Source organism: Oryctolagus cuniculus, chromosome 20 (genome assembly GCF_051225735.1).
Source record: "Oryctolagus cuniculus isolate XC-2025 breed Fujian yellow rabbit chromosome 20, ASM5122573v1, whole genome shotgun sequence".
NCBI classification, from domain to species: Eukaryota; Metazoa; Chordata; class Mammalia; order Lagomorpha; family Leporidae; genus Oryctolagus; species Oryctolagus cuniculus.
Window position 1 is genome coordinate 45411045 of NC_142886.1, and position 27924 is coordinate 45438968.

A 27924-nucleotide genomic window follows, 5' to 3' on the forward strand; every position below is an offset into this window, starting at 1 on the left:
TCAGGAGCCAGGAGCTTCATCCAAGTCTCCCATGTGGGTGCAGGGTTTCTCAGGCTCATTAGTAAGGAGCTGAATCAGAAGTGGAGTAGCCAGGGCTCACGCTGGCCCCCATACTCATTTGCTTTTACTACCTCTGTAATTCTCAAATATTTGGAAATCATGGCATGATTTAAATTTTACTGTAATAGCTGACATTATTTGAATATTCCATCTTTTCCTCATTGACTTGTTATTTGCAAACATTCATAATTTGATTATTTGGGTATATGGCTTCTAAACTAGCTAACAAATCGTAGGAGTTTGTACTATTTCAGTTAATTTCATATTTATACCAAGATTTTTTTAAAGATATCAGACACTTTTAATGAAGTTGTTTTGCAGCATGCCCACCCCTACCCCAACTTGTGAGTGCAGAGCGTACATGTTGGTAAACTTGGATGCCTAAACTTTCAAACAAATTATCTACCCAAAATAAATAGCCAGCAGTCATATACTGATTTTACAAAAATGTTACATTTTTTTTTTTAAAGATTTACTTATTTGAGAGGCAGAATTACAGAGAGTGAGGAAGAGATCTTCCCTCCACTGGTTCATTCCTGATACGGTCACAAAGGCTGGGGCTGAGCCAGCCGTCAGCCAGGAGCCTGAAATGCCATCCAGTCTCCCACATGGGAGCAGCCATCTTCCACTGCTTTCCCAGGCACATGAGCAGCGAGCTGGATTGGAAGTGGAGAAGCTGAGACTCAAACCAGCAGCCACATGGAATGCTGGCATTGTAGATTTTGGTTTAACCTGCTGGCTCCTGTCACTATTCTTTCTCAGGAACTAAATATCCTAGTTAGATTCAAGTCCTGGACCAAAAACTTTCCATGCTTGCAAACTGCTCTTTATTGTTACAATTATATTATAGTTTAAAATTCTTAGTCTGTGATCTAGAGTAGAGATGCAATAAATTCTAAGGTAAATCCATAGATATACAACTTACCAAGAGTCACATGACTAGTGACAAGTGAAACCAGAGTTGTCTGACTAGTAGCAGAAGTAAAATCAGGCCTCCTCCTCTGTTTATTACATTCCTTCTGAATTGAGACCAGACCTTGTAGACAAAATCTTGACGGCCATTACCAGAATTTAGAGTTTTAGGGAGATAACTTGCTAGTTGTTTGCATGGTGGATCTGTGTAAAGAGAATAGAAGGAAGGAGTTGAGCCAGGATGTCCAAGAGCCAGAACTTGTAGTGGGATTGGAATTGTTACATAGAATGTTGTTAAAGATTACAAGGAAAGGTGGGTGTTGTCTTGTGCAAGTGTTGCCTCGATGAAAGTATAAAGGAATCGCTCCATATTCTATGGAGAGAAGAGTTCTGAAAATACACTTTACACATGAGAAGAAAAAGGGTGGGGGACAGAGGGTTTGACTGTCTTATGATGGCGGGTTATGTACTGTATGTGCAGCTATGTGTTTATAAATATATTACCTGATCCAGAAGTGATGCAGACTTTTAAGAGTGCTTCAGTCAATCTGTATATGTAGCAAGATGTTTACATTAGAGAAAGGTGGAAAGGGAAATACAGAAATCAGCAAGAACCTTGGACACTAAAAATAGTTCAGTGAAAATGTGAGAATACTTTTAAAAAGTTTGTGGAAAATAGAATTAAAAGGTAAACTCTATTTGGTGCAAACATTTTGAAACCCGTGGCATAGTTATGTTTATTTTTTTCCATAATTTTCTATGCACTTTTGGGAGATCCTTTTTTTATTTTTGTAAAGAAGATGGCCACCAGTTTCACTCTGGGAATGCTGGCAATATCCTAAATGTACATACAAATCATATTCATGAGATTAAGGAAAATTAATGGCTCAGGAAAAACATGAGTTTTTTTTTTTTTTTTTTTTTAAGATTTATTTATTTGAAAGAGAGAGAAAGAAACCTTCATTTGATGGTTCACTCCCCAGATGACCACAGCAAACCAGGTGTGGACCAGGCCTAAGCAGGAGCCTGGAACTCTGTACAGGTCTCTCACATGGGAGGAGCTGAAGTACTTGGTCCATATTTTGCTGCTTTACCATGGGCATTAACTGGGAGCTGGATCAGAAGTGGAGCAGCAGGGACTTGAACTGGCACTCATTTGGAATGCCAGCATCACATGCGATGGCTTCATTCATTATGCCACAGTGCTGGCCCCAACACAGTGTTCCGTATATTGAAAATTGGAAGGGGTCTGCACTGTGGCGCAGTGCCAGCATCCATATGAGTCTGGCTGCTCCACTTCCGATCCTGCTCTCTGCTGTGGCCTGAGAAAGCAGTGGAAGATGGTCCAAGAGCATGGGCCCCTGCACCCGCATGGGAGACCCAGAAGAGGCTCCTGACTCCTGGCTTTGGATGGGCATAGCTCTGCCCATTGCACCACTTGGGGAGTGAACCAGCTGATGGATGACCTCTCTCTCTGCCTCTGCCTCTGCCTCTCTGTAACTTTGCCTTTCAAATAAATAGATAAATCTTTAAAAAAAAAAAAGCCAGAAAAAAATGTTTTTGAATCAAAAATACTGTAATGCTACTATTCTTTTCTTACTGTCTTGTATGAGTTGTAGAAGTTTCCTAAAGGAGGTCGGTGCCGCGGCTCAATAGGCTAATCTTCCGCCTGTGGTGCCGGCACACTGGGTTCTAGTCCTGATCGGGGCACCGGATTCTGTCCCGGTTGCTCCTCTTGCAGTGCAGCTCTCTGCTGTGGCTCAGGAGTGCAGTGGAGGATGGCCCAAGTGCTTGGACCCTGCACCCGCATGGGAGACCAGGAGAAGCTCCTGGCTTCGGATCAGCGTGGTGCACCGGCCACAGCTGCCATTGGGGGGTAAACCCACGGCAAAGGAAACCTTTCTCTCTGTTTCTCTCTCACTGTCCACTCTGCCTGTCAAAAAAAAAAAAAAAAGTTTCCTCAAGGAGAATAATGTCTGAAGAAAATTAAATATAACAAAAATATTTCTAGAAAGTGGGCAGATATCTAATATTAGTTTTCAAGAATGGGAGGCAGAGCTTTGCATTCGAGATCTCGTGTATGGTGTTCCAATAGATTGTGTATGTAAAGAATCCTTACTCATCTGAAGTTTGTGTTCCATACTGCCCAATATTGGAGTATATATTTTTGTTAAAATGGCAACAAAGTTTCTTTTTTAATATTTTAAAGGCTCAACTCTTAATTTTTAAAAATATTTATTTATTTATTTGAAAGAGTTACATGGAGCGAGAAGGAGAGGCGGGGAAGGGGGTCTTCCGCCAGCACTGTAGGTGGCAGCTTTGCCCGCTGCACCACAGCTCCGGCCCCCGATTTTTTTTTTTTAAGATTAATTTATTTGAAAGGCAGAGTTACGGAAAGAAACAGACAGCTCTTCCATCCACTGATTAAGTCCCCAAAGCCAGGCTGTGAGGAGTCTGGAACTCCAGCCAAATCTCCCTTGTGTGTTGCAAGGGCCCAAGTAATGGGGCTGTCTTTTGCTGCTTTCCCAGGCGCTTTTAGCAGAGTGCTGGACTGGAAATGTCGCAGCCCAGACTCATGGAAGCCTCTGTTGCAGGCTGCTGCCTAACCTGCTGCACCACAGTGCAGAGCCCAGCAACAAAGATCTTTGAATTGCTTTATTACTCTTACTTAATTTGTGCTGTTAAAAAGGAAAAACTTGACTTTCTTTAACATACCATAATGATTGATGTTTACTTGGGACATTATGGACATTGAAGGCACCTGAAAGCCATTCTTGTTTTTGGCAACCATTTTTATAGGAAGCACAAATATCTTCTTAGAAAATTATTTGGGGGCCGCCCCAGTGGCACAGTAGCTTAATCCTCCGCCTGCAGTGCTGGCATCCCACATGGGCGCCGGTTCTAGTCCCAGCTGCTCCACTTCCAATCCAGCTCTCTGCTATGGCCTGAGAAAGCAGTAGAAGATGGCCCAAGTCCTTGGGCCCCTGCACCCATGTGGGAGACCCAGAAGAAGCACTTGGCTCCTGGCTTCCGATTGGCACAGCTCCAGCCGTTGCAGCCATTTGGGGAGAGAACCAACGGAAGGAAGACCTTTCTGTCTTTCCCTCTCACTGTCTGTAACTCTCTCAAATAAAATAAATAGAACCTTAAAAAAATTATTTTATTGGAAAGAGAGATAAACAGGTCTCCTCTCTGCTGGTTCACTCACCATATGCTCAAGTCCATAAGCTAGGGCTGGGCCAGGTCAAAGCTCTGAACTCCATGCTGATAGGGGCCCAAACACTTGGGCCATCATTTCTGCCTTCCAGAATGCATTGGTAGGAAGGTTGGTTTAAAGAGGAGTTGCTGGGACTGGTGCTGTGGCGCAGCTGGTTAAAGCTCGTGGCCTGCAGTGCTGGCATCCCATATGGGTGCCAGTTCAAGTCCCGACTGTTCCGTTGCTGATCCAGCTCCCTGCTAATGCGCCTGGAAAGCAGCGGAGGATGGCCCAGGTGCTTAGGTCCTTGCACCCACGTGGGAGACCCAGAGGAAGCTGCTGGCTCCTGGCTTTGGATCAGTTCAGCTCTGGCTGTTGCAGCCATTTGGAGAGTGAACCAGCAGATGGAAGACCTCTCTCTCTGAGTTGCTGCCTCTCTCTGTAATTCTTTCAAATAAATAAAATAAATCTTTAAAAAAAAATAAAGTGGAATTGCTGGGACTCAAGTCATCACTCCAACATGGGTCGCTGGTGTTGGAAACAGTGGCTTGACTGGTTGTACTGCAGTGCTGTGTCCTGCTTTTTGTTACTTTTAAGAAAATGTTTTTTGAAAATAAAAATTTGGGGTGTATGGCAGGGAACCAACTGCTTAGAATTGCATTTTACTAAAGTAGTTTTCTGGCCATGCTGGTTGTTTGAAATTAGATTGGGGGGCAGTAATTATATCCAATTCCATTTTTAGTCCAGTTACAACGCAGGGATCACAACAAACACAGCCGCCGCAGAAGCACTATGGCATTACTTCTCCCATCAGCTTAGCAGCCCCCAAGGAGACCGACTGCATACTCACACAGAAACTGGTTGAGACCCTGAAGCCCTTTGGGGTTTTTGAAGAGGAGGAGGAGCTGCAGCGCAGGTAAATAGATAGATGTATGTTTGTGTATATACTTTTTAATTTATGATTTTAATAATGTGGAAATTAACTTATTTTGAGGCCTTTTCTACTCAAATAAAAGTTCTGCGTTATTCTCCCAGATTTGTATGTATGTTCCAGCCGGGGGATAAACCTTTACTTTTTTCTACATAGAGTTCTAAAGCCTCTTAAGTTTGATTTTTGATGCTTTTGATTATTACCGTACAGAATTGTCAGGGGAACGGTGAATGCTGTACCCAGAGTAACAGGCCTTACAAGCTGACTAATTAAATACTGTGCTTCTGATCACTTAAAAACTTAGATTTTATGAACCACCTGTTAAACACATTTTTCATTTAATCAGTTTAACAATGTGGAGTAATAATCAACTTGATACTTGATTGGTAATTGCTTTATCAACAGGATTTTAATTTTGGGAAAATTAAATAACCTGGTTAAAGAGTGGATACGAGAAATCAGTGAAAGTAAGGTAAGGTAACTTTTTTGTATATGAAATAATTTGCCATCTATAGCCAGCTGATAAGATATATATGGCAGTTATCTTACGTGGCATCAGCTCTGATTTGACTGGATTTGGAGTCTTTAACATGTAATCATTTTAGACTGTTGATAACAGATACTATATTTTACTTATTTTGACAGCAAGAAAAACTGAACTGAGTTTAGTACTCATCGTAAGAACTTTTTGTTGTAGTATTTCAGAACTGAAACTCACTAGTAATAAACTGCCTGTATACTCTTCACAGAAATAGCAGATATTACCCTGAAAAGGTCCCCTAAAAATGTATACTTGCCTGAGAATCCTGCTGCTCTTTAAGGAATCCTGCAGTGAACCCCATTTAGGTTTTTAAGTATTAGACGCTCACATTGAATATCTTTGTTTAGTTTTTCATAAGAACATTCTCTGAGTTCCTAGTACTTCATTCTGAATACTTACAGAAACAACTCCTGCATCCTTGGCTGGGCTTCTGGTGAAGGAAATGTTTTCTGTATGTGGAGTTTATTTGACCTACTTTTGCAAACACCATAAATAGTGACAATTTTTCCAGAGTGGTACAGAATGTGTATTTACTCTCTAACACAACTGAACAACTGAGACAAAGAGAACCAAGGGTAGAAGAAAACCTCATGGGGTGCCAAGAGAGGGTATCCGCATAACAGGAAAGTTAAAAACCTTTTGGTTTTAGCCAAATTTATAAAAATCGCTTGCTTAAAACAACGTGTATATTGTTCAAACAACTGACTGAAACCTGAGCAACTAGGATATTCTGTAATTGACTTTATGAACCACATGTTTTTTATTAGAATTTTTGATGGAAAGGAATTTTTTGGAAAGGAAATGATTTTAGCTGAGCAGAGGATGTGTAAGCCTAACTATTTAAATCATTGTTTGAACTTGGTGTTCGCTCTGTATAGAAAACCGAGTTTTGTTAGTGGATGTCAAGTAGACAAAGCTTGATTTTTCATTTCGTTGTTGTGAGACGAGAGTGCTGCCCCGTTGACAGTTCCGTTTCAGGTACTTGCACTTGTAATTCTTGACAGTTTTTCCTTTTTTTTCCCCCCTGAGAGTAAGAAAAATTGTTGGGATTGACGGATTATGCTCATTCCTGTTAAAGTTTGCACTGCGCTATTGGCTGCAAGGTGATTGGAAAATGGGGATAAAGAGATTGTGCTTCACAAATTTTGATCTTCTATGGAGAGAATTTCTTACTAAATTGTTTAGTTTTAAAGTCTAATATAGGATTTCTTGACATTGGCACAGTTGGTATTTTTGGATCTGGTAATTCTTACTTGTTAGGGCTTATCCTGTGCCTTGTAGGTTGTTAACCAGCATCCTTTACCCACTCGGTTCACTGCCTCTCCTCCCAGTGTGACAGATATCACTTGACGATGCCAAATCAATCTCTAGTTTAGAACTACAGATCTAAGAAGAATGTGTAATATTTTAGGGGCTGTCGGGGGGAAGAGAAGGAGTTACCACAGTCGTCCTGATAGCAGTTTCCAGAAATGTGAGAAAATTCTAAAATAGTATGAGCCTTCAACAAAGAACACTAAAAGTTGAAAATTGCTTTAATTTCAAATTAAATTGTACTGTTTCCTTAGAGCTTATTGAGCTTGAATACTGTATATAAATTTGCACTATAATCTTAGTTGGGCTTTTTGTGTTGCCTTGTTGTTGTTTTTAAAGGACAGTATCATTTGAAGTTATCCCTTGTGCTCCGCTGGCAAAATAACCATTTTATGTTTCAATAGAATCTTCCGCAATCTGTGATTGAAAACGTTGGAGGAAAAATTTTTACATTCGGATCTTACAGATTAGGAGTACATACAAAAGGTAAATTTGTAAAATTTAATGTTGAAGGGAATCTTTTTTTATTTCCTGAAGTTATAGTATTAGATCCATCTTAGTTACTTGTGTATCATATGTCTTAGATTTGCATGAAAGAGATAGTACTTCAAAGAGTGTAAATTTGTTAAGAAAAAGATACAAAATACGATGCCTTCTATACCTTTATTGTCCAGTGAAGAATTAAAAGTTAAGTAAAATTTAAAATGAGTTTCTTAGAAGTAGCTGCGTTTTGACTGCTGAATAGCTACCTACAGCTACTGGCCACTGCTTTGGGAAGTGCAGATATAGAACATTTTTCCCATTGAAGGTTTCTTTTAGACAGTGTTGCTTTCTTTATATCACTTTTTAAATCTTTCCTAAAAAAGATTATTTGGAAATAGAACAAAGGTGAATTAAAGCTCATAAGAAAACTTTGTGGATTTTCTTTTCCTCACACGTTTGTTATAGGCAAATTGTAAAATACAGCCAAGAAGAAAACAAGCAACAAAAATGTATGTCCATGAACATTGATAATCACTATGAATTTTCTCTTATTTTTGAGTGTAGTTATTTCCTTTATGCAAATGGAAACACAATCAAAATGTTATACCAAAGTATTCTTTTACTGGGCTCTGAGATAAGCTCTTATTTTTCATTATCTTATTTATTCCTCACAGTAACCAATAGTGAGGAATTTGTAAGGGACAGTTAAGCATAAGCAGTTTCTCCTCACCATCCGCTGGTAGAAGCTGCAGTGCTCAGGCAGTCTGAGGCTGTTCCCTAACCATTAGGCACTGACCTCTTAGGGATGGAACATGTTCGCCACGGGCCAGGTGTTGTGGCACAGCTGGCTAAGCCTCTGCTTGGGGCACCCTCATCCCACTTGGTGTGCTCAGTCAAGTCCTGGCTGTTCCACTTCTGATCTGGCTCCCTGCTGATGTGCCTGGGAAGCAGCAGATGACTGCTCGAGTTCTTGCCACTTACATGCAAGACCCGGATAGAGTTCTGGGCTACTGACTTCCGCCCAGCCCAGCCCCAGCTGTTGGGGTTCTTTAGGGAATGAACCCGCAGGTGGAAGATCACTCTCTCTGCCTCTTCCTTTCTGTCACTGTGCCTTTCAAATAAATTGATGGATAGATAAATCTCTAGAGTATTTACCAGAAAACTGTTCTCTGTTTTGATACCCATACCTCCCCGTTTCCCATTACTCTATCCTCGGTAGTAGTAGTGTAATTGCTTTTGATATACTCTTCTCCTCTTCATAAATAATACTAAATAAACAGCCTTTAGGGTAATGCCTTAGCATCTCATCTTTCAGGAAAATAACTATGTGAACCTGATTCCATACTTATCTCTCCCTTTTATGATCCTAGTTAATGATTTTAATCCTTTTTGTGTTCTTTCATATACTCCATACTGGCCTCCTATCAAGTGCTACATTAATGACCTGTCTTAGCATGGTCTGTCTCTTTAGATTCTTGTTACTACTTGAAGTTTATTTTCTGCATCTCACATATGGGTTTGCATACATAGAGGAAAACAAAATTTTGTTTGACTAATGAGCATGGCTGTGACTACTGACATCAAGACATTAAGTAGAAATAATCCCTCTCTTCCAAAGAAGTCCTTTATTTGGACTCAGGTTTAATGGCCATTATAAGTAGAGGATTCTGTAGAAAGAAACATACCCTATCCATTTCAACTGGTGTTTTCCATCTATTGACTGATAATTTTTATTAAGGAATGGAACACTTTTAAGAGGCTCACCAGTATAATGTTAAACAGATTCTCACCATCAAATACTGCTGTCATAAGATGAACAATAATTCTGTTGTAATATTAATTAGTGGTTGATGGGATTTTTATCTTTAGGTGCCGATATTGATGCGTTGTGTGTTGCACCAAGACATGTTGATCGAAGTGACTTTTTCACCTCATTCTATGATAAGTTGAAATTACAAGAAGAAGTAAAAGATTTAAGAGTACGTAAATGTTTGGAGTGAAAGGGGAGAACTTAACAAATAAATCGTATAGTCAGTTGAGTTAATTTTACAGTGTAGCTGTCATTTATTAAACTCTTGTAGCTTGCCAGATCCTCTGAACACTTAATTAACATGGGCTTGCATTTTACTCTGTCCAGCAAGCTTGAAATCATAAATCTGTAAACTCACTCACAGATTAGGAAATGGAGGCAAACAAAAGAAGTATCAAGTATCTGGCTGCAATCATGTGAGAGCCCACGTCTTAAAGCTTGTTGCTGAGAGCCTTTTTGTGTCAGGCGTGATGCTAAATTATATTTAACCAATTTCAGGTTTCACTTCCATTTTAAAAAGACTAAAGCTAGTAGAGGCCTAATACATAGTTTCAAGGACACTAAACATGTTTACCTTTCTTACAGGCTGTTGAAGAGGCATTTGTACCAGTTATCAAACTCTGTTTTGATGGGATAGAGGTGAGTTCAATGGATGATTCTTTTTTGTTTGTTTTCATTTGAAAGGCAGAGTTACAGAGAGAGAGAGAGAGGTCTTCCCTCTGCTGGCTCACTCCCCAAATGGCCACAACGGCCAGGGCTGGGCCAGACCAAAGCCAGGAGCCAGGAGTATCCTTAGGGTCTCTGATATTGGTACAGGGGCCCAAGCACTTGAGCCATCATTTGCTGCTTTTCCCAGGCCATTAACAGGGAGCTGGGTCAGAAGTGGAGCAGCTGGTACATGAACCAGCATCCTTATGGGATGCTGATGTTGCTGGTGGAGGCTTTACCTGCTACGCCACAGTGCCAGCCCCTTAAAATACTGCCTTTTAAAGTGATCTTAAAAAGGCTTGTTTGTGACCACAATCAGGTTTTTGAAATCATACCTTCAGGTATAATTAGGAAATTTGTTCTAAGTTTCTTTGCACTCTCATCTTTCTTTAAAAAAAAAAAAAATTGTCAGTTGAATTCCACAGACCTTCAAAATTGACTGAACTGTAGTGGTTTAGGGCTGTGTTTTCCCCACAGTGTATTTTAAAATTTCTTTCTTTATTTGAAAGGCAAAGTGACACACAGAGATTTTCTATCCACTGGTTGACTCCCCAAATGTCTGCAATAGCCATGTCTGGGCCAGGCCCAAGCCAGGGGCCAGGAACTCTATCTGGGTCTTCCATGTGGGTGGCAGGGAGCCCAACGCTTGGGCCATCTGCAGCCTACCAAGCATATTAGTAGGAAGCTGAACCAGGAGCAGCTTAGCCAGGACTCAAGTCAGCACTGCAGAGCAGCTGGACTCCACTGTACCATGATGTTCTCGACTTGCGCCCCCCCCCCCCCCCCAGTATTTGTTTCTTTTTACTCAAAACTAAATTGGAAAGGCATAGTATAATACAGTTATCTAAATTCTCATATATACAGAGCTCCCTGGTTACTGAGATGTACTTCTGCACCAAGTGTAATAAGAATACTTGCCTTGTATTTGGACACCTTAAACTTAAAACTTTAACTTGTTATATTCATTTAGCACATCTTGTAAATCAAACTTACTAAGTATGATTAAAATATAAATAGATATTTATTTTTACAACTGTTTCACATTGCCATCTTTTAAAGCTCTCTGATTAAAGTATATCATATGAATTAGCTTGAAATTTTAATGGGGGCATTGTCATGTTTGTAGTTCATGAGAAGATCCTGGCTTTCAGAAGAATGTTTTATTTTTTATAGAAATGTCTTAAAAATAGTTTTTTTGGTAAGGAATGTTATGTTTTATTTTTAGATTGATATTTTGTTTGCACGATTAGCACTGCAGACTATTCCAGAAGATTTGGACCTACGAGATGATAGTCTGCTTAAAAATTTAGATATAAGATGCATAAGAAGTCTTAACGGTATGTAGAAGTCTACTTCCTTTTGCATAGTTGCAGTTTTTGTCAGCTACTAAATCTTTGTTTTTAATGTTTTACGATGAAGCTTTTTATAGCCATGTTAATCTATAGTGAGTCAAAACCCAGTAGACTACAGAAGAATATCCACGGGCTTATTTTGCTCCTTAGTGTGTTACACCATTATTTCTTTCCTGTCATTAATGGTACTTGGGACTCTGTTATACTATTCTGTTGCTAGTGATTTAGGTTGTAGAGTTCTAAATTTGATCTTCATTCTTTTGTAATGCAATCAGTTAAGTTAAAAGGGTTAGGTTTGAATAAATTTGTATTAGCATTACTTGTTACTGTGATTTTGAACAATTCTTAAAAATTTTAAGTGAATTGAACCCTCCTTAGCGTATTTGGAGGGAGAAACATTTTGTTTATGAGTTGAAAGTTTGAAACTAGGAAGGTTCCTGTTGGGTATTTTTGATTTAGGGTGGTGCTTGTAAAAGGAGGTAAATGCATTAGATGTTTTTTTCCCTTGTCAGTGAGTTACCAGTATTGATTCTACTAAAAAAATTTTTGTTCAATTTGATGTCAATCACAAAATTTATAATTACTGTCGTTAAACTTTTGATGATTTAATGTTTTATTTTTTCATTCCTATTGATCAGGTTGCAGGGTAACCGATGAAATTTTACATCTAGTACCAAACATTGACAACTTCAGGTTAACTCTGAGAGCTATCAAACTGTGGGCCAAACGTGAGTTCAGAATTTGTTGGCTAGCTTATTTACAAAGTTCAAACTTTTGTTCCACACTGACTTATCTTTTTGCTTTTCCTTATCAACAGGCCACAACATCTATTCCAATATATTAGGTTTCCTCGGTGGTGTTTCCTGGGCTATGCTAGTAGCAAGAACTTGCCAGCTTTACCCAAATGCAATAGCATCAACTCTTGTACATAAATTTTTCTTGGTATTTTCTAAATGGTATGTGTTTAGATTATATTAAAATAAAATTGATTGTAGACACTGAAGTTTAGTCTTATTTCTATGGCATTTCTGCAGCTGCTTTCAGATTCAAATTTTAGTTCCTGATGTAGCCATTTAGGTAGCCTTGGGAAGATCACATTGTATATAAAAAGGCAGATCTAAACTTCATTCCCTTTCATTAGTTTTTCCAGGGTAGTAAGGCAGGGTCTATTTTTACTTCCTCATATAAGTCTACCCTCCAGATAAAACCTGCATTGTAGCTGTAATGTCTGCTAAAATCCAACTTACTGATATGTTGGGTTATTAGTTACTTTTGTATAGAACTTGTACACATCCCACTTTAACTCATTGAATTCTTCCAGTGGTTTTTCATGCTTGCTTTTCAATTGCTTTTTGCCATTTGTCTATCTTTGGTAAATATTAAAGATGTACATTTTATAAAAATATTAAAGAATAAACAAACACTAAGTGGGGAAAACAAAAGCCATTGAGATGGTTATCATTAACCCAGGAGAGGTGCGCTCTCCTCCCAAAAAAGCACCCTCATTTCAGGAAGACCACAATTGTCAACTGTGATTTCTTTTAAGAAACGATTCTTGTAGTTTTCTGTTATAGTTTCTTTGGCCCAAAAAGATGAGGGTTCTTGGTTCTTACTAGAATTTAGCTTAATGATTTAAGTCTTCCCTGCCTGTTTCTGCTCCTACTCCTCTTCCCTCTGCAAACAGAATTTTAGTAGTTTTATAAAATTAGTTATTAAAGATGACTAAGAACCATGTCACACTTTTCAGTACACATTCTGCTGTTTTGGGATTTAAAATGATAGCACATTTTAATCAGAAATAATCAGATATGGTAAGAATTCCCTCTAAGATACACGTACACATACCACATAAGCAAATAATTTTAAAGAGCTAACTTTAAAGCTCAGGGTAGCAAATGTTTTCCATTTTTTCTCTCTTCTATAAAGGACTGAAGTAGCTAATTTATAAAATGCGTCTTAAAAACAGTGTGTTCATGCCACATAGGTTTGCTACACTTTTTCACCTTACAACCTTTTTAAGTCATGAAATAGAGAAAAAAATTTCCTGATTTTTGTAATTATTCATATACCCTTGTAATCAGAAGTAACTTTTTTCTCAATTGTCTTTGGATGGAACTAGTATAAAGGCAGGATTTTTGTCTTTCAAGGGGTTTTATCTTATTCAGATTGAGTTGAACACATCATATGTCTTGGGGTGGTGCTTTGTTTAAATAGTGCTTTATCATTTCTTTAAGAGACAGTAAAGATGTTTGACTTCAATCTGAGAAAACTGCCAAATGGTTTAGGTTAATTTCATAGAGGAAAAATATTTCGAGTATTCTAACCTCAACAGAAAGGAATAAAAGTTTATATATACCAGCAGGGCAAAATGAATGAAGAAGGATCACATTCACAAATGCTGTATGTTTAACAAAATACGTTTAGATGATAATGTCCAGTAGTCTTATCAAGTGCTACAATCTTTTTAAACAGGGAATGGCCAAATCCAGTGCTATTGAAACAGCCTGAAGAATGCAATCTTAATTTGCCTGTATGGGACCCAAGGGTTAGTGTATTATTTTTTCCCCTACAAATTCACACTGTGCAATAACAAGTAAAAATCTGCGTAAACTCCAGGGTGACTTCCCAGCCTTTTACCTATCATTGGACATGTCCATATTACACGCTCTTTTAGTAACTTCATCTATAGTTGTCTTCTGATGTGAGAAGCATAAATATGTACCCTGTAAAACCATTTGTTTGTACAAAGTTTTTTAATTCAGATTTCACTAGCAGTTTATATAGAACTACCTTGTAAGTCAAAGTTGTTTGGGCGTTTGTTCTTTAAAAACAAAACAAAAAAAATAAAAGGATACTAAAAATCCCTGTATTTTTTTATTTGATCTAAATTTTTGTTGAAATTGGGTTGTTGTAGGAAAGCTATTGCTTAATGTTTACATGTGGCAGGTGACTTCTAAGCAATATCACTTTAATTACCATGATGTAATTGTAAAAATTGGTTTCAGTATTTCAGAGATTATGAAAACATGGTTGAACTAAAGAAGAGCTTCCATCTGTCTATTGGAAAGTTACAGCATTTATTGCTTACTCATTTTAAATGTTAGTAATGTGCATTTTGTTAACTGATAAAAGAATTCTAGATTAGAATAAGATTTTAAATTTCTATAGTATTATAACATCAAAAACTTTGTTTTAAATCCTGTTGCAGTACATTAAGCTGTGTATTTTCAAGTTTTCCAAGGCATTTAATTTTGGAGGATATGAGTTTACAGTTTCCTTTGTGGAAATAGGCCACTTAGCATTAGTAGACAGATTAAGGTTAAAGTTAATTCTATTATCTCTTAAAAATATCAACATGGTAATGTAGTTTCACCATTTATTAATAGGCTTAAACTCTTATAACTTAAGGGTGTGTTGAAAACTTAGTTTCCATCTTGTTTGAAGCTAGTTTTACATGGAACATATTGTAGCATGACATTTCTCTACAGTGTAATTGTGTGTGCATCCCTATTTCTGTTGTTGAATAAAGAAAAACTGTCAATTGATTCCCAAGCAGAACGTTTTTTGCTCAGCAGGCACACTGTTTCTAGTGAGGTTGTCCAATAGTCATGCCCAAATGACTGAAACAGACCACTAGTTTAGATCAAATCTCTGATTCTCTGAATTCCTATAGAAACAATGTCTCCTTACGTGGTTTTTCTTTCTCAACTCCAGCTATGAATGAAATAAAAATATTTAATCATTGGTTCAATTTAACAAGGGGTAAAAAGTCCAAGTATCTGTTGAATATGTACTTGAAGAAACTGATTGGCTGTTGTTGTATGTAGGTAAACCCCAGTGATAGGTACCATCTTATGCCTATAATTACACCAGCATACCCACAACAGAACTCCACGTACAATGTGTCCGTTTCAACACGGATGGTCATGGTTGAGGAGTTTAAACAAGGTAAGTGTCTATCCTTGCACTCTCCTTTATACGCAAAGGGTTTACATACCATTGTAGGCCCAGTAGTCAGCTGTGCAATTTAAACTGAAGGAAGCATTCACTGAAGTGGATTTTGGTGATCGTTTATTGAGTACAGTATGTATTATGAGAATTGACTTGAAATTAATTCCTTTTAAGAAAATTTATTTTTGATTATATGTTGGTAGGTTAACCAACACTTAAAATAATTTCTTAGCTGGGCCATTGTGGGCTGGATTAGTGCTATATTATTTATATTATTGCTTTGTAAAATTTTAAGTGATAGCACGTGTCTGCATTCAGCGACATGAAGAAAACTAAACAGGCTGTATCCTCCTGGGAAAGGGCTGTGAGCAGAACTGGGGCCAAACTTCCCATTATTTTGGAAGAACTAATTGTTGTTGCATGCCAGTTTCTTGTTAGTTTGAAAGTATAGCTGTTATTTTGAGGGGAGTGAGTGGAATAGGATTGATTAGTTTGGACTGAAGACAGTCAAGGAAATAGAATCAGCTGTATCACTACCAGCTTGAAACTTAGAAGTTTAAAATTTTTTTCCTTTTGTCTGAAGAGATTCTTCATGGGAAGATTATTCCTTTAAAGACAACAGCTATCTTGTTTTTTTAGCAAGGCAAGAAATAAAGCACATGGGAATTTTTTCCTTAGTAAGGTAACTCCAATGCATCAGTTGTAAGAAATTCATTCTGTGAGCGTGGATGTTGGAGTAATGCTGCTTTACCAGGATGGGGCTCCGAATCCACCAGTGTTTTTGAAAAGTGTGTATGTGTGAAGAATGTGCTCTAAAGCCATAAGCTAAAATGTGTGTTTGTTAAAATCATGGTTTTAGGATTATATAGTGAATGCATGTGGTATGTGTAAGGTTATTTAAAATGTAGTTGGTTAGACTGAAGAATGCAAACTATTTAATGTGTTTTTAATTTAGGTCTTGCTATCACAGATGAAATTTTGCTGAGTAAGGCAGAGTGGTCCAAACTTTTTGAAGCTCCAAACTTCTTTCAAAAGTACAAGTATGTATTTCAAGGCATGTTGGACATGTTGCTCTCTTAAGTGATGTTGAATGGTAGCATATGTGTCATCTTGTAGACAGTAGCAGTGTGAGATTTCTATACAGTTTTCCTTCCTGACGCAAAGGACAGTTCATAGGAAGCTCCTCCTCTTTTCCTTGTGAAGGTAATGTATAGTGCTTAGATGGGTTCCCGGTCTAACTCTAGTTCTGTAGGCATCTGTCAGTCATAACCAAAATAGGAAATACGAATACCTTGGCAGATGGGTCAACTGTTAAAATCTGTAGTTAGTATTCTTTGTTAAACTAAATATTTTCATCTAGTTCTGAAAACTTGCTTATGATTAAGATTCTTTACAATATAGACAAAGCTGCTAAAATGTCCATATATAGCCAGTTAGCTGTTCAGTAGTTAACACCTTATTGGCCTGCCATTTTGCCTCACTGTTAACAAAGCCCCATCAACTATTTCTACAGATAGTTTTGTTAGGATTGAAGTGGGTATGATATAACATTTTTACTGATGGTTTTAATATAATGGCTTAATACCAAAGTACAGATTAAAAGCCTCAATTGTGTTCGTTTTTTATGAAAACTGGACATTACCATAAATCTTACTGAGAGACTAAAACAAAAACAAAACTGTGGACTTGCACTTTTATTTGCCCTGGGCTGAAAATTTGCCAGAGTCCTTCTTAATTTTCAAGCATGAAAAAAATTTTTTCTGACCATTTGATCTTGTGCTGGATTGTGTTTTGTAATAATCTAAGCAAGATTGCTTTATACTATTTCCCCAATTAAAAATAAGAATGATGACCTTCATGATGTCTCTGTGTTTTGTTTCTGTATTGCATGAAAAAACAGTAGTGGAACTAGCTGTTAAGTGTTGTATTCTGGGAATACCATGCTGTCAGTTTAAGTAGTGTAATATTGAATTCACTTGCTCCATTTTTTTCCATAAATTGTGCTTTCCATTTGAGAGATAATTTTTCTTTGGTTTTCATTTTAACCAATGAGAGGAAGTATTTTTGAACATTTAAACTTATAGGTGTACATTGATTCCGTAGAAAAGAGTATGTTACATGTAAGGGGAGAGTAAAGTCTTGCAGAAAAATGTCAGCGTCTCAGTTCCTGAGAATCACCCAGACTGCTTAACCACTTCCTTGTAGGTAAGAGTTAGTGGTGGGTAGAATGAAGAGTCTTGAAAATACTTTGCTCACCTTAGGAAAGATTAATTGTTGAAATTGACCAAACTTTCACATTGTCATTTCACTTGAATAATTATGCTTAGAACCATGATGCTGTTTTTAAAACATTAGTCTTTTGAAAGTTTTAACTATGCTTCAGTCTTTGCCAGATATAAGTTTTTTAAAAATAAAAAATTAACTTATTTATTTGAAAGGCAAAGTGACAGATTGAGAGCGAGTGAGCGCTCTTCCACCCTCTGGTTCATTCCCCAAATGGCCACAGAGGCTACAGCTGGGCCAGGTCAAATTCAGCAACTCTGTTCGGGTATCCTACATGGGTGTTTGGGATCCATATAGGGACCCAAGTACTTGGGCCATATCTGTTGCTTTCTCCGGCGGATTAGCAGGGAGCTAGGTTGGAAACAGAGCAGCCAGAACTCCAGCCTGACTGGAATCACAGGTGACAGCTTAATTGTCTGTGCCACAATGTGAGGCCCAAATGCAGGGTCTTAGATGGACTAAGAAATTAATATCTTTACTGAATTCTGAAGCAAAAACGATTTTAAACTTACAAGGAAGGTAGCAACAAACAGAGGAGATATGTCAGGAGAATTTATATTTTAGCCTGTCTTAAAAATTGAGCATTGAAAATAGGACAATAGTTTATGGGTACCAAATGCATGTATTTAAGTCTTCTCCGGAGACTTCCCTCTCAGTACAGTGGTGCTAGTCATTAGACTTTTGTAGTCACAGATTTGAATATTGTAAAATGTATTCTTATATGAAATATCCCGAAGACTAACTGTACAACTAAACTAAAATCCTTATTCTTCCCTTTATTGAAAGTTGGCTAAGTATCCTGAAAGTGTTCCTATCTGGTATGTGCAGAATTTTAAATTGTGTTAAAAATCCCTACATTTCTTGGAAGGAAGGGAACCAAGTAGAAAACTTCTTTTGTCCTAAGAAGCGGGCATAGTTTTCTAGAAAGATGTCAGTGTATCTTGATAAAATAGGTAATACTGGATTATGAAACATTAAAGAATTTGAAGAAAATGCTTTTTGTATTCTTGAGATAATCAAGTTGGTACTTCCAGTAAGGAGCAATAAAAAAAAATATTGACATTAGGAAATACGAGTATTTAGGCATTAGATTTCACTGTGAAATAAGGAAAAAGGGTATTAGGAAAGCCAGAATGTTTTCCAAGGTGTAAGATGATAATTTCAAATTATAATGTCAAGTATGTGTAAAATAAATTAACATTAAATTTTATTTAAAAGCTTTTCAAATAGTGAACTATAACTCTCAATCCTGAATTTCTTAAAGATGACAATTACAACGAATTTTAAAAGATAATTAGTTTTTTTATATGTAGTTAAGCTGTGATTGACCCAGGTGAAATACTGAGATGAAATGACTAGAAAAGCCTATTTGTGGAGCAGGGGTACAGGGAACCTATGTTCTGTCAAGGACCATTTGGATGTTTGTAACATCATCTGGGCCATACAGAATTATCCACTTAAAAATTAGTCTGCTGTAGATTTATTGAATTTTGAGTCCTGCCTGCTGTTATGTAGGCAGGGCCAGACCAAATGATTTCACAGGCCTAATATGACCTGTGGCCGGCTGTTCTCCACCCCCGTTGGAATAACTCTGGCACTGTCATAGTTCCTGTTACAACATCTAAATAATGTGTAACTTAGAAATGTTCCTAATTTTATGTTCTCATAAGAACCTTACAGTATAAATTCTGGGTTTTAAAAGTTAAAAATTATTTTTTATAACATGAAATTGGAATTTTATTTTTATTTTTGAATTTTTTATTTATTTGAAAGGCACAGTGACAAAGGGAGAGAGAGAGAGAGAGAGAGAGAGAAATCTTATGTCTACTAGTTCACTACCCAAATGGCTAGAACTGGGCCAGGCCTAAGTCAGGAGCCCAGAACTCCATCTGAGTTTCCTGTGTGGGTGGCAGGGATCAAGTCCTTGGGCTATCCTCTGCTGCTTTCCCAGGCGCATTTGCAGGGAGCTGGATGGGAAGTGGAACAGCTTGGGCTCTGTTGGCGCTTGGATATGGGACACTGATGTCCCAAGCAGCAGCCTAACCCCGTGGTGCTCCAACGCTGGCCCCAACCAAGTCTTTGTTTTATAAATTAATTTTATATTTCATTCACATCTGCTTAATTGTGGCTGAGTGAAGGACATTTAACCTTACCAGAAATACTTGTTAAGAGTTATTTAACCTGAAGAAAAGCATTTGTCCAAAAGCAGTATACAGAAAAAATACTTAGTGCTCTCCCTCACTGCCTTTGGATTTCGGGAAGAATCAGAGTAGAACTGTTTAGACTTCTAGATGTTAAACTTGCTGAAAGAGTTTTGTTCAAATGGATTGTATACTTTGCCTTTGAAGAATGAAAAACATTGCGCATCATTTACATTGTGTACCATTTAAGCTCTTCTTGAAGATTCAGGTGATCATTAAAAATACCCATTTTAATAGTGGTAAAAGCGTTTAAAAACTGGGGATGTCTCTGTGCTAGATGAATCCAGGCAACTTTGCATTTCTGAGTTTTTATGTGCATGCTTGATTTCATAATTTATTGTCTGCTTTTATAAGTTGCTGTATCAGTGTACCCTTGTTAATGTCTCAGGGACCGAAAAATCAGGTTCCTGAGCTTGTTAGGATTCTGTGTAGTTTAGGGCTCTGAGTACAGGTTTCTCTGTAAATGTTTGAGCTTTGGGTGCTATCATGTGACTTAATGACTTTATTTGGGCCATCTTTGCTTTGTCTATGTATTTGCCCTGTTCTGAATATATTAAACTGATAAAGGAAGTATTAGTATATATGGATTTGGTCTGCATATACCTATATATCTGTTTTCACATAAATAGATAAGCACTCCTCATTTTTAGTTATTGATGACTGTTACCTTAAGTTGATAAATACTTTGATGTTAATTCGGCTGAAATCGACAGTAAAACAAATACTGTTATCTTGTGTTACAGATGTACACAAGTTTTAGAACTGTCTAGGTTTATATAGCTATTAGAACTGTTATTCAAAGGCTCTGTAAATGTAATTAATAAATAATCAATAGGGCTGTTTTAAGCAAAGTATGAAACAGTTTCAAAAAGTTCATGGAAAATTGAATTAGATGTATCGCCCATGAATATTTTGGTATTCCCATGTGATTGAAAAATGCTTAAATTAGCCAGACCTTTAGTACCTTTCCCTAAAATGTCCTGTTTATTTTTGTTTGTTGTTTTTTATTTTTGCTTTAAAAAACAAATGTGTCCTCTTTTGAAACTGTGGCTGCTAGGTTTTTTTTTTTGGCTGTAGCTTAGAATTTTTTTTGCTTTTGGATCAAAACCTAACTTGTAAAATGTGAGAAGAAACAAAGTTTTCAGACTTTTAAAGTAAGAATAAAATAATTTCAAATTTTGGGTCATATTGTCACTTTCTTAACTAGTATCTATACTAGAGTATTAGTTCAGTAGTTCAGTTTGTTTTTTGGGGTAAAGTTTTTGGTTTGAAATTTGGCTCCCAGCACTTCTAAAATGGACTGAACTTTGTTAGTCTTAGAAAATTGAATTATAGTAATTACATTTTAGTTGTAAATAGGTTGTTTGAAAAAAGACTTAAAAATTAGATATTTGGTCATGATGGTATTTTCAGAATTAAAAACTATTTTCAGTGAGATTGAACTCTGAACAGAAACCATATTTCTTTATTTCTGTCACGACAGTGATGTCTTTTTGTCACAGTTTATACTGGGAAGAATCACTGGGCTTAATTTCAGCATTCAGTTTAATTTCAAATTCCTGTTGTGATGTGTATATGAAGTGTTTTGGTTTTGCGGGCAAAGCCCTGGTGTTTTGTTGCCATTAAAATATTTTTATGTTACTAGATTATATTTCAGTGAGCTGTTCTTTAATATTATGTGTAGAGTACTCCATCTGAGTCATTGAACAAAAATTACCAGTTATTGCTTATTCATCTTTTTTGAACTAAGCTTCTGTTTAGTAATTATTTATGAAATCACTTTCAGAAGAATTAAATTCATCACTAGTTAGGAAAAAATGTGAAATCCAGTTTATATGATTTGATGTGTATAGTGCAGTTTCTTGTGTGAAATTGATGTTGATCTATAAATGTAAAAATGCTTACTACATTATGGTTTTAATATCCAGCACAAAGCATGTAAATAAAATAAATAGCATGTTGTCTTTATCTTCAAAGGCATTATATTGTACTTCTAGCAAGTGCACCAACAGAAAAACAGCGCCTAGAATGGTGAGTATTAAGATGAGACTTAAAAAATAAACTTCAAAATGAATAAGAATGCACTAGGAGATGTGAGGAAGCCCTTAAAACATACAGCTTGATTTCGTTTGTTATAAAAGGAGCTGTCCTACTTGGAACTATAATTAGGGGATCCATATGCGGACTTTTCATTTGCTCTATAGAAATCCATATTACAGAGAGAGGGAGAGACAGAAAAAGAGATCTACCCTTTGGTTCTGCCCAAATGGCCACAACAGCTGGGACTGCACCAGGCTGGAGCCAGGAGTCTGGGTTCCATACTGGTCTCTCAACATGGTAGGGGCCCAAGGACCTGGGCCGTCTGCTGGTTTCCCAGGCACATTAGCAGGGAGCAGATGGGAAGTGGAGCAGAACCAGGACTAGAGCCAGTGCTCGCGTGGGATGTTGGCATCACAGGTGGTAGCTAAACTTGCCGTGCCACAACTTCAGCCCCCTTGTATTTTTTATTTATTTGAAAGGTGGAGTTAGAGAGAGAGAGAGAGAGAGAGAGAGAGGTCTTCTACCTGCTGGTTCACTCCCCAGATGGCCACAATGCCCAGGGCTGGGCCAGGCCAAAGCCAGGGGCTTCTGGTGGGTTTCCCACATGGGTGCAGGAGCCTAAGCACTTGGATCATCCTCTGCTGCTTTCCCAAACACATTAGCAGGGAGCTGGATCAAAGTAGAGTAACCTGGACTTGAACTGGCGCCCATATGTATTATTTCTTAACTGTAGATTGAAGGGGCCTTTTTTTTTTAAGATGCTGAATTATCTTTAAATATTTGTAACCTTCTTGGCTTGAATGAAGTTTGACATGGTCCCCAGTGCCCCCGCCCCCCATCCCCCAGGCAGTTCAGTGTTTTGGGTAGGTCTTCAGGCTCTTAGGTTTATCTCTGGCAGTTCAGCCACTTGAACTGCCCTGGTATTTTTTAAGTTACTTAGAGTCTTCATTTTCCATGAACTTGGTTTTGTGTATTTGAGGTCTTTTTTTAAGAGTTAACCAAAACTTGTATTAATACTAAGTGGAATTTGTTCAGGGTGGGCTTGGTGGAATCAAAAATCCGCATCCTGGTTGGAAGCTTGGAGAAGAATGAATTTATTACCCTGGCCCATGTGAACCCCCAGTCATTTCCAGCACCCAAAGAAAATCCTGACAAGTGAGTGTTCTTCCATCTGATCCAACTTCCTCCTCCCTTCCTCCCTTAACCGCTTACTTGGAAGCATCTGTGTGTAGCTTTTGTAATTGGTATCATTGTTTTGTTGGTTGCATGTGGTTCAAAACCAATTTGGAATTTACAATTTGGTTTTTCCTGATCAGAAACATTGAAGAGAAAGACTGTCTTGAGAAAATCATAACTGGATTAAGTTATTTTTTGGTAATATTTCTAATAATGAGGTGTCCATTAATTAGAGTTTATGTTGGCAGGTATGCTGGATACTGAATTTAGCATTTCTTCCTAGCATTGTTTTTTTCTCCCATTTGTGTAATGGTTGTTGGAACAGCTGGCTGCATCAGAAATTAGTATTTGCTTTGTGTTGTATTTTTTTTTAACAAAAGGTAAGATATTTTGATTTAACCTTGGAGGATTCTGATTTGTGTTGGAGTCTGGACCATTACAAAGATTAGTAAATAAAAAACAGACTTACTTTGTCCTTTGAAGGGTATTTTATATAGGTCAGTTGCTCCTTTTATTACTTAATATGAGACTCTATTGTATTTGGAAGGTTAGGAGAATATTGTTATTATTTTTTTAAGATTTATTTATTTATTTGAAAGGCAGAGAGAGAGGTCTTCCATCGGCTGGGCTGATCCAAAGCAAGGAGCCAAGAGCTTTTTGGGTCTCCTAGGCGGGTGCAAGGGCCCAGTGACTTGTGTCATCCTCTACTGCTCTCCCAGGCCATAGCAGAGAGCTGGATCAGAAGTGGAGCGGCCGGGACTTGCTGGTGCCCAAATGGGATGCTGGCACTGCAGGTGGTAGCTTTACCCAGTATGCCACAGCACTGGCCCCTTATTATAAAGATTTAATTTATTTGAAAAAGTTATATATAGAGAGATCTTCCATCTGCTGGTTTATTACTCAGATGGCCATAACGGCCATGGCTGGGCCAGGATGAAACCCCGAGCCAGGAGCTTCATCTGGGTGTCTCATGGTGGCTTGAAAACTTGGGCTATTTCTGCTGCCTTCCCAGGCCATTAGCAGGGAGCTGAGTTGGAAATGGAGCCGGTAGGACATGAACCCGCACCCATTTGAGATGCTGGCATCATAGATGGCGGTTTTACCCACGTTGCCACATTGTTGGCCCAAAAGACAGTATTATTAATGAGCTTTTAAGAAAATCAAGATTAAAGAAAGACTGAAAAATAGCAGATGAAAATCACTTGAGATTGTGCAGTGATATAATAATTCTGATAGATTTTCTTCCCTTTTGGAAAAATCATAAGTTTGAGCTTTTCAGAATTTTTTGGTTATTGCAGACTTAATTTATTAAGATTGTAGTGCTTCATTCAGTAGATCATGAAATATCCAAAAGTAAACTAATCACTAATTGCAAATTTCCAGTTATGTAGTCTTTTTTTAAAAAAAACAAAAGATTTATTTATTTATTTATTTATTGACAGGCAGAGTTAGACAGTGAGAGAGAGAGACATAAAGAAAGGTCTTCCTTCCATTAGTTCACCCCCCAAATGGCCATTATGGCCGGCGTGCTGCGCCGATCCGAAGCCAGGAGCCAGGTGCTTCCTCCTGGTCGCCCATGCGAGTGCAGGGCCTAAGCACTTGGGCCATCCTCCACTGCCTTCCCGGGCCACAGCAGAGAGCTGGACTGGAAGAGGAGCAACTGGGACTAGAACCTGGGGTGCCAGCGCCGCAGGTGGAGGATTAGCCTAGTGAGCTGCAGCGCTGGCCTATTTATTTATTTGAAAGAGTTAGAGAGGCAGAGGCGGAGAGAGAGAGGTCTTCCATCTGCTGGTTCACTCCCCAGATGGCTACAACAGCTGGAGCTGGGATGATCCAAAGCCAGGAGCCAGGAGCTTCTTCTGGGTCTCCCACGTAGATGTAGGGTCCCAAGGACCTGGGCCATCTTCTGCTTTCTCAGGCCACAGCAGAGAGCTAGATTGGAAATGGAGCAGCTGGGACTCGAACCGGCGCCCATATGCTATGCTGGCACTGTAGGCAGTAGCTTAACCTACTGCACCGCAGTAGCACTCCTTCTTTCTGACATTTGGTTTAGCTTCATTTTGTTTCTTTCCTTTTTTTCCCCCCTCTAAGATTTTATTTGAGAGGTAGAATTACAGACAGAGAGAGGGAGACAGAAGAAGGTCTTCCATCTGCTGGTTCACTCCCCAAATGGCCGCAACGCCTGGAGCGGGGCCAGTCAAAAAACCAGGAGCTTCTTCAGGGTGTCCCACATGAGTGCAGGGGCCCAAGTATTTGGGCCATCTTCCACTGTTTTCCCAGGCCGTAAGTAGAGAGCTGGATTGGAAGAAGAGCAGCTGAGACTTGAAACTGCACCCTTACAGGATGCCAGTGCCACAGGCGGAGGTTTAGTCCAGTATGCCATAGCGCCAATCCTCTTTTCAACATTACTGAAAAGCACTTTTCTTTATCCCTTGTTAGTTTGGATAGAACTTTGATTTCAGTGCCTTTGATACCTTGCAGTTATTTAAAATACTGTATCAATAGAGTATTTGTTCTAGAGCTCTGATTGTTTCTATAATAATAGGAACACAGATGGTAGTGCGGGGAGGGCTTTGGATTTTGATGTCACTTGGTTTTAGAGCTGCGTTCACTCGTACGTTTGTAATGCAGGTTTTTCTACATACCTCAGGTTGTCAGCCATGTTGATAGCTGCATTTTCATGGAAGTGTGATAAATTACAGTATTGTTTTTCTTTGCAGGGAAGAATTTCGAACGATGTGGGTGATTGGGTTAGTGTTTAAAAAAACAGAAAACTCTGAAAATCTCAGTGTTGATCTCACCTATGATATTCAGTCTTTCACAGATACAGGTATGTCTTTACTTGGATAACTAGAGTTGCTTGTATATGGAATTTGCTTTCATGTACACCATGGGTTAATGATATTTGCAATAATTTTTCAGATTACTTGAGAATAGTAAACAGTAGTCATCAAAATAATTTTTAAAAATTTTTATTTATTAATTTGAGAGAACATGCTTGTATCCTCTGATTCACTCTCCAAATGCCCAGACTGGTTGGGTGATGAGAACTGGGAGCTAGGAACACCCACGTGGGTGACAGGAGCTCAACTACTTGAGCCATCACCTCCACCTTTGCCGGGTCACCATTAGCAGGAGGCTGGCAGGTACTTGGGTAGGAAATAAAACCCAGGCACTTCGATATTGGATGTGGGTATCTTAACCTCTAGGCCAAATGTCCATCCCCAAAATAATCTTAAATGGTTTTTGTATTAGTTACTAGTTTTAGTGATGTCTAATATATGTGATTTTTCTCTGTTGTGAAGGCCTTTTAAAGTTAAGTTGAACATTTTTAAATTTTGTCTATCGTTCTGACCTGTACCCTGAAGTAAAAGGTAGTGTGCTTTACCTAAGACCAGATGGTGAGTATCATCGATAGGATCTAAGGCTGTTGTGTACATGCACAACCTTTTAGGTAGTGGTGAGTATGCTTAGGGACAGCTGTGTGTCTCTGCATCTCACGTAAGGGCTAATTATATTCTTTCTTAAACGTCTCTCCCTTCCATTTTAAAGCATTTTAGTAAGTGACTTTTTTAATCTGTCGACTGAAGAGTTTCCCCTGAGAACATTCAGTTTTAACATTAAAATTTATTTTTTACCTTGAGGAGAGAAAATATTGATGACTACTTGTTAAAAGGTCAGTATTTAAGTATACTAATTATAATACAAAGAGAATGAAAGAAAAAGGGCATAGCAGTGCCTCCACCCTCTTACCCAGAGACTCAGCCTCCCATGGTTTCACTTACTGGAGTCTGAAAGTATTACATGAAAAGTACAGAGATAAGCAATTAACAGGTTGTAAGTTGCATGCATCATGCATCTGAGTAGCATGATGGGATCTGGCCCCATCCTTCCCGGGTTGTGAATCATCCCTTTGTCCAGCATATCCGTGCTAGCTGTGCAGGGATCACTCAGTAGCCCTCTCAGTGTTTAGACTGTCATTGAATCTGAGCACTGTGTTCAAGTCACCCTTATGTAACAGCCTAATGCTGAGTCACTGTGCTCATCTGATTCACCTCACTTCATTTCATCGTGGAGGCTTTCTATTGTCTCACGTCATCACAAGAATAGTGTGCTACAGTATTTTTAGTGAGACCATAAGCATAAAAGGTTGTTACAGTACATTGTTACAACTATTACTGTTGTTAATCTTACTGTACCTAATTTATAAATTAAGTTGTATCACAGGTATATGTATTGGAAAGTATGTATATGGTTTGCTACTCTCTGGTTTCCAGCATCCATGGGGGGTTTTATAGTGTATCCCCCATAGATGCAGTAGAGACTGCTGTATGTGTTTCAGTCTCTATCTGCTCAGGTAAATAGGGGCACTAGAAGACGTACTTCAGTAGTACCCTTACGTAGAAATCACGAGCACCGGTAACATCTTTGAATTCACACTGAGGTATTTTCTGTGGTGATTCTGATAACCATCACTGCCAGTGTTGCTGTAAAAGTTGCAAATAAAACAAAAAGTGTTCTAGTTTTATATTCCTGTCGTTGTGCTATTGGAAATTTCAAATTAAAATACTTTGTTTTTATGTAAAATTGAATGGAGTTTTTGGTTCACATTGCTGAGTAGGTTTTTCATCTTGAGGAATATAGGTAGGATATGGTATACTTCTTTTTTGGGTGGAACTGTCCACATTGAAGGATGTCTAGCACCTTTAGCCAGTAGCAACCTTGAATCATTGGGACATCAAAAACACTTCTACAGATTTTTTAGGAAGTCATATGTAGGGTAATACTCTCCCTGCTGGACAGCATAGAAGAAAATCTGATATCATCTTAATCCGTTTTGAACTAGCAAGTCATGAAGAAATACTTGTGAATTAGGAAATTAATTTTGTATATTGTATCCAATTGGAGCTGTTTACTAGAGATTATATTAATGAACCATCAAGATTTTGAAGAATCTTTTAGGTATTTT

The 27924-nt window shown here is 38.1% G+C and overlaps 1 protein-coding gene across 19 annotated transcripts in view; it reads left to right on the forward strand.

The window, feature by feature from the left end:
* PAPOLA (poly(A) polymerase alpha) overlaps window positions 1-27924 on the forward strand; it is a 63213-nt gene that overhangs the window by 13853 nt on the left and 21436 nt on the right. For 15 of the 19 annotated variants that reach the window (XM_070065625.2, XM_089322828.1, XM_089322826.1 and 12 more), the window contains 14 exons: window positions 4911-5084; window positions 5505-5571; window positions 7356-7437; window positions 9304-9413; window positions 9830-9883; window positions 11178-11289; window positions 11943-12032; window positions 12122-12260; window positions 13777-13849; window positions 15132-15252; window positions 16211-16295; window positions 21717-21770; window positions 22815-22934; window positions 25676-25785. In XM_070065625.2, coding sequence (XP_069921726.1) covers window positions 12175-12260; window positions 13777-13849; window positions 15132-15252; window positions 16211-16295; window positions 21717-21770; window positions 22815-22934; window positions 25676-25785 — 649 coding nt within the window. In that variant the 5' untranslated portion in view covers window positions 4911-5084; window positions 5505-5571; window positions 7356-7437; ... (3 more) ...; window positions 11943-12032; window positions 12122-12174. Of the gene's footprint in view, window positions 1-4910; window positions 5085-5504; window positions 5572-7290; window positions 7438-9303; window positions 9414-9829; window positions 9884-11177; window positions 11290-11942; window positions 12033-12121; window positions 12261-13776; window positions 13850-15131; window positions 15253-16210; window positions 16296-21716; window positions 21771-22814; window positions 22935-25675; window positions 25786-27924 lie in introns of all 19 variants that reach the window. The other 4 variants (XM_070065626.2, XM_089322829.1, XM_089322827.1 and 1 more) reach the window with 1 other exon arrangement.